At 38.8% G+C, this 7,571-nt stretch overlaps 1 protein-coding gene across 5 annotated transcripts in view; it reads right to left on the reverse strand.

Annotated features, from left to right (window-relative positions):
* vps13a (vacuolar protein sorting 13 homolog A) overlaps positions 1-7,571 on the reverse strand; it is a 99,911-nt gene that overhangs the window by 4,073 nt on the left and 88,267 nt on the right. For 3 of the 5 annotated variants that reach the window (NM_001118893.3, NM_001442346.1, NM_001442347.1), the window contains 6 exons: positions 6,386-6,549; positions 5,342-5,387; positions 4,624-4,747; positions 4,360-4,474; positions 1,265-1,350; positions 232-355 (listed from right to left, as the gene is read on the reverse strand). In NM_001118893.3, the coding sequence (NP_001112365.2) occupies positions 232-355; positions 1,265-1,350; positions 4,360-4,474; positions 4,624-4,747; positions 5,342-5,387; positions 6,386-6,549 (659 nt within the window). Of the gene's footprint in view, positions 1-231; positions 356-1,264; positions 2,259-4,359; positions 4,475-4,623; positions 4,748-5,341; positions 5,388-6,385; positions 6,550-7,571 lie in introns of all 5 variants that reach the window. The other 2 variants (XR_015496903.1, XR_015496902.1) reach the window with 1 other exon arrangement.

A 7,571-nucleotide genomic window follows, 5' to 3' on the forward strand; every position in this document is an offset into this window, starting at 1 on the left:
GCTTTGTTGTTAATATTATTCATTAAGCCCCGCCCACAAGCCATTGGTTACATCATCGGAAAGAGCAGGCATTTCAGAAATGAATAAAGTGCTGATGAAGACTTAACAACATGGCAAGTACAACGTAATACAAGTTCAGGTTAGGTACAGTAGGTACCTAGTGAGTATATACAGTAGAAGTCAGAATTATTAGCCCTCCTGAACTATTAGCCCCCTTGGGCATGCATGTACCTTCGCTTCGATGCGCAGTCTCCTGCCTTCCACAATCATGGGTGCTTTAGTAAACTCATCGAACAGATACTGCCATTCACATGTCAACTGACCAAACGTGCCCTTTGTCACGAAAAAGATCCCCCTGCAGGAGAAAATACACACACACACACACACACTGAAGCAAAGCTGGGTGTTACGGCAAAGTGTCTGTATTTTGATTCTCTTTCTCAAGCGCGTCAGTTTCAGCTCCTCATTGGTCGAGATAGATGTCAATCATTATTCACTGCTAATGACGTCATTTCAACTGCCCAATCAGAACAGGAGTTCCCATTTTAAAAAGACACCGCTGCGGAAAAACGCTAGCTTGCTTCCGTCTGTTTGGCGCCATCTTGTGTCTGAATAATGTGCAGGTTAGTGTATACTCCATCAGCTGTTTTCATTACTATTAGCTTTGTGTTTTTGACTGTTTGGCGCCATCTTGTGTCTGAATAATGGGCAGGTTAGTGTATACTCCATCAGCTGTTTTCATTACTATCAGCTTTGTGTTTTTGACTGTTTGGCACCATCATGTGTCAGAATAATGCGCAGGTTAGTGTATACTCCATCAGCTGTTTTCATTACTATCAGCTTTGTGTTTTTGACTGTTTGGCGCCATCATGTGTCAGAATAATGCGCAGGTTAGTGTATACTCCATCAGCTGTTTTCATTACTGTCAGCTTTGTGTTTAATTAACGAATTAATAAACTATTACGTCTCAGAACAATGTAATGTGTCTAATTTCTATGTTTAGTGGCAGGTAGCTGTGTAATAAAGACGATAAGGTACATCCAGGTTGGTTGTTTTCACAGAATAAACCCTTCAGTCTTATATAACAGTGCTCCACTTCATGTAGGGCTGCTGATAATCCTGTCAGACTTTATTCTGTGATAACAACCTCCTGAACGTACTTTAAAAAACAGCGGTAAGTGTGGTAGCTCTAGTGTTGAAACAGAAACACCTCTCCATCTAAATGTGCTCATGCAAAATGAGGTGTTTGTAAAGATGCTCCTACCTTTTAGTGATCATCAGGAAATCAGACTCGTTGACTTTAGCGTGAGCAAAGTACCTGTACTTGGCAAACCGTCCGTTTTCAATACTCTACAAACAAAATAGAAAAGCAAATAAATAAACAGTGTACATAAAAACACAATCCTGTGAATTTCTGCAGTCAAACCATTTCTGTCCACATCGTGATCTGATAATGAATGACCTGAAATATGGTGATGAAGTGAATATGACGACACAACTGATTTTCAGACAACAAAACCTAAAATAAGCTCATCTTCTTATTCATTACAGCAGTTTTTTTAAGTCAAACTTGACCAATATTTGACATTATTTTGCTTTAGAGAGTCACTCACATTTTCGACTTGAACATGTTCTGCATGCACGAATGCAAATTTCTAGAATTTCCCTTGTAAAAAGAGTCTAAATCAATGCAAAACATAAGCAAAGGTTTGTTCTCAGTGTTTTCTAGAAGACTAAAGTCTCACACACACACTCAAAAGCATGACGTTTGCTGATTGTTCAAACTACTTGTGTAAAATAAGCTGAAATGACACAATTCTTGAGTTTTTCAACTTAATACGTTCAATCTACTTAAATTAGTAAAAACTAATAAGTGAACTTAATTCCTTCATGTTGCCCTAACACGAATCAACTGTGTGGAACTCGTGATTGTGTGAAATCCTGCCAGAAATGTAATGCATTGTGGGATTGATGAGCGTGGAATGGGTTAATAATGACAAAGGCACTCAGAAACAGACGTTTATTGAGGACAAATGACAGATGACGGAAAGAGACAACACAAAAACAGCAAAATTCACATTATTAATGATATTTTTCATACTACTCTATCTACTGTACACTAACTACTTATTAGATTGAATGAATCATAAATGCAAACAGAGGTGTTATTATTGAAAATAGAAGTCATTAAGCTGATTTTCCTGGTCCTCATCAGAGTCCTCATCAGTAGTTTTCCACTGAGAGACGATAGTTCTGCTCTGTGAAACAGCACAAGAGGAGCTGTGGTCAGAGGACGCTTTACACTACACTATTAGTACACTAATTGCCCGTTTCCACTGAGTGCTACTTCATGAGTCGGTATGCTTTTATGCCCATTTCCACTGTCAAAATGTACCAAAAAGCAAACCGTACCCTTTTTGAGTACCCTTTCCAAAGGGTACCTAGCACAATAAAAGGGTACCAAAAGGTGGAGCCAGACGCACAGCTAAATGCTATTGGTTTACAGAGATACATCACTCGCTCGTGCAACAACCCAGGAGAATGAAAACAAAGCAAGCGGCATTTATTTATGTATATAAAGCTTTTGTTTTGTAAAGAGTGCTTCTTGTATTATATGTGAACTTCAAGCAGAATGATGTCGAACTTTCTGTCGTACAGCACGCCTACCAAAAGGGTACCTTTTGGCAGTGGAGACACAAGCCTGATAAAGGTGACCTGTACCAAACCGTACCATACCACTCAGTGGAAACAAGACATAATACTACACTATTACTGACTACTAACACTACTGGTATAGTCACTGAGCAGCCAACACAACACTAAATCACTATAGCTACACAACACATCAAACAATGTGGGGATTTATTAGCAAAGCTTTAAATAAATAGATAAATAAATAAAGTGTTCTATATGTATACACTACCATTCCAAATTTTTAATTAATAATTTAATTAAATAATTTTAAAAATTGAATTAATATTATATATATTATGAAATTCCATTTTAAATGGAGCCAGATCAGTCTCAAAAATAATACATTAGCAAAATTAAAAATCATACATGCACCGCACAATTCACATTTACAAAATCCAATTCGTTAATTGAAAACACGATTAAAAATTACAGAAATGCAGTTCGTAAATTCAAAACAATTTGTGAATTCACAAGTAAAAATTATAAATATATTTCTATTAAAGAAATTATAATTATATTCATGAAATAGAATTGTATTTTGAACTAACGAATAGGATTTGCACATTTACAAATTGTGTTTTAAATTTACGAATTGAAATTGCACATTTACGAATTGTTTTAAATTTACGAAAGATTTGCACATTTACAAATTGTGTTTTGAATTTACGAATTGGATTTGCACATTTACGAATTGTTCTAAATTTATAAAAGATTTACACATTTACAAATTGTGTTTTAAATTTACGAAAGATTTGCACATTTATGAATTGAGTTTTAAATTTACGCATTGGATTTGCAAATTTATGAACTGCGTTTTGAATTTACGAATTGTGTTTGTTCTAAATTTATGAAAGATTTGCACATTTACGAATTGTGTTTTAAATGTACGAAAGATGAATTGAAAGATGAAGGTGAATTGTGTTTTAAATGTACGAAAGATGAATTGAAAGATGAAGGTGAATTGTGTTTTGAATTTACAAAATGGATGTAAGCCTTTACGAGTTTTGAATTGACAAATTAAATTTTGTAAATGTGAATTGTAAACGTATTACTTTTGAGACTAATCCGGCTCCATATTTTACAAAGGGTTTAAACAATTGTATGGCAACAGTGTGTGAATATAACCAGCTTCTAATAGTAAAAAAATTATTAATTTTGTTTTTTATAACCCGACTTGATAGAAAAAGTCTGCAGAAACGCTTTGATTGGCATTCTCCCTTTGTACGTGTCATTAAAGAAAGGAAAGCCCCGCCCAATAGTGTCCATCTCTATCTAATTAGCATAGGACATTATTCTTGTTTCTGAATCTGCCACTATGCTGACACACAGGCATTTGTAGCTCCGCCCTCTTTTGAAAAGAGCACAATCTCATTTGAATTTAAAGTGACAGTCGCCAATACAGCACAATTAGGATCAAAGCCTAAAAGGGTCAGTTTCAGAGAGTTAGAAAGCATCATTTCTGTGGTATTTTGAGCTAAACTGCACACACACACACACACTCTAGGGTGATCAGAGACTTATCTTAAGAGACACCTTATAAAAAGTGGCGTAATAGATCTCCATTAAAACTGGGTGTGTGTTTAAGGGTCACATTTGTCATATTTTATTTTTATGCAGTGTAGTGTTGTGTTGTTGTGCGAGTAGTGTAGTGCAGTGAAGTCTGACCTGCAGCATCTGACTGCCGAGGCCTTCTCTCTCTCTGTACGGCCGGATCACTCCGTCCTCGTGGATGAAGCGTGGAGGGCGCAGACTCTCCACATCCTGAGACAGCTCTGCAGCTCTGAGGACACAGCACAGTCATGGAGGAGGTCACACACACACACACACACACACACACACACACACACACACACACACACACACACACACACACACACACACACACACACACACACACACACACACATTGATAGACCCACATTCACTGACCTCTTGATGCCCTGGAAGGTGCTGCTGGCCATGTCAATGATGCCCCCTGTTGGTCTGGTCAGAGCTCCAACTAAACCCTTACCCATACCCTTGAAGAAACCTGCCGCTCCTTCCTTCTGAGCTCCTACACACACACAGACGCGTTTGTGCATTGTGAGAACATTTCAAAGCTTTCCATTGTTTTTAAACAGTACAAACTGTATTTTCTAATCACTTTACCCCAACCGACACCTAAACCCTACAACTAAACCCAACCCACACAGGAAACAGTTGAGTTTTATTTTCTGGAAAAGACTCAAACACACACACAAACACATGCAAGAACAAATATGCATGCATAAACACCCACACAAATGCACACAAAAACACACACAAAAACACACACACACACACACACACACACACAAACCCACAAATGCACACTCAAAGACATGCATGCACAAACACCCACACACACAAATGCACATTCAAACATCCGCGCGTGCACACACATACACACAAATGTACACACAATCTCATGCACAAACATTCACACACACAAATGCACACAAACACACAAATGCACACACAAACACATGCACACAAACATGCAAACACACACTCACGGCGAGACTGCTAAACCTAAAGAGAATCACTTTGTTCCTAAGTTGTGTGTCGCTCTGGATAAAAGCGTTTGCTAAATGTATAAACATAAGCAACAGCGGGTCAGCAAATTTACCTTTAATGGGTTTGGTCACAATGCCCGTGATGCCACTCACGAAGCCCTGTGTGATGAGGAGAGATCATAATTACACACACAACCCAAAAGAAACAAATAATCAAGTGAAAAACTCTAGTAGTTAAGAGCGTCGACACATAACACTGGGGTGTTCACAGCGACTCGAGTTTGATTCCCGGCTCAAGGTCCTTAACCGATCCTTCCACTCACTTTCCTGTCTGTAAATCTCCACTGCTGTCTTTTCCATTACAGGTGAAACCCCCCCCCCCCAAAAAAAATTATATATAAAATAATATTCATTGGTCAGTTGTGACATACATTCCAAGGTAATTTATTTCTAGATAACTGCTATCTGCTAAATAACATCAACTCATCTAGGAACTTCAACCACCAGTGTACATGTTTACATCCATAAACTCCTGCATTCATGTGTATCTGCTTGTCTATAACGTCATGGATTTTGACTGTTTGGCGTCATCTTGTGTCTGAATAATGCGCAGGTTAGTGTATACTCCATCATCTGTTTTCATTACTATCAGCTTTGCGTTTTTGACTGTTTGGCGCCATCTTGTGTCTGAATAATGTGCAGGTTAGTGTATACTCCATCAGCTGTTTTCATTTCTGTCAGCTTTGTGTTTTTGACTGTTTGGCGCCATCTTGTGTCTGAATAATGCGCAGGTTAGTGTATACTCCATCAGCTGTTTTCATTACTATCAGCTTTGTGTTTTTGACTGTTTGGCGCCATCTTGTGTCTGAATAATGCGCAGGTTAGTGTATACTCCATCAGCTGTTTTCATTTCTGTCAGCTTTAATAAACTATCACAGCTCAGAACAATGTTTTGTGTCTAATTTTTCATGTTTTGTGGCATGTAGCCATGTAATAAGAAGAATAAAGTACATCTAGGATGTTTGTTATCAGAGAATAAACCCTTCAGTCTCATACTAAAGTGTTTCGCTTTGCAGCGAGCTACCAATAATCCTGTCGGGCTTTATTCTACGATAACAACCTCCTGGATGTACTTTACCCCTACTGAGCTGACTCACAGACACCAGTCCTTTTCCTCCTCGTGTCAGTCCTTCTCTCAGTCCGCTGGGCTGTTTGTTCATGGCCTCTCGTCTCTTCTGCTGGTACTCTTCATCCATCGTCATCGCCGCCACACCTTTAGCCATCGCTCCAGTGATGCGAGACGCCGCTCCGGCCAGACCACCTGATCACACCACATCTTTTTATCAACCATCATCTGAACACTTACGACTGGATTCATTCTAAATCCACAAGTGCACAGTTCATTAACAAATAGACCGATGTTAACATTCAATAACGCAATATACAGTTGAGGTCAGAATTATAAGCCCCCCCTCTATATTTTTCTGTTTAACGGAAAGTACACATTTCTAAACAAAATAGTTTTAATAACTTATTTCTAATAACTGATTTCTTTTATCTTTGTAGAAACTGTATACATCAGTGAAACTGTACACAGGGTGGGCCATTTATATGGATACACCTTAATAAAATGGCAATGGTTGGTGATGTTAACGTCCTGTTTGTGGCACATATACGTGAGGAGGCAAACTTTTCAAGATGGGTGGTGACCATGGTGGCCATTTTGAAGTCGGCCATCTTGGATCCAACTTTTTTTTTTTTCATTAGAAAGAGGGTCATGTGACACGTCAAACAAATTGGGAATTTTAAAAGAAAAGCAACGGTGTGCTTGCTTTTTACGTATCTTTATTCTTTCATGGGTTATTTACAAGTTTCTGACCACTTATAAAATGTGTTCAATGTGCTGCCCATTGTGTTGGATTGTCAATGCAACCCTCTTCTCCCACTCTTCACACACTGATAGTAACACTGCAGGAGAAACGCCAGCACAGGCTTCCAGTATTCGTAGATTCAGGTGCTGCACATCTTGTATCTTCACACCATAGACAATTGCCTTCAGATGACCCCAAAGATAAAAGTCTAAGGGGGTCAGATCGGGAGACCTTGGGGGGCATTCAACTGGCCCACGACGACCAATCCACTTTTCAGGAAACTGTTCATCTAGGAATGCTCGGACCTGACACACATACTGTGGTGGTGCACCAGCTTGCTGGAGAAACTGGAAACACATCATCATGGAGCAATCTCAAATATCCAGTGGCCTTGAGGTTTCTATTGATGAAGAATGGCCCCACTATCTTTGTTGTCTATGGTGTGAAGATACAAGATGTGCAGCACCTGAAA

Source organism: Danio rerio, chromosome 8 (assembly GCF_052040795.2).
Source record: "Danio rerio strain M-AB ecotype USA chromosome 8, GRCz13ab, whole genome shotgun sequence".
In the NCBI taxonomy this organism is placed as follows: domain Eukaryota; kingdom Metazoa; phylum Chordata; class Actinopteri; order Cypriniformes; family Danionidae; genus Danio; species Danio rerio.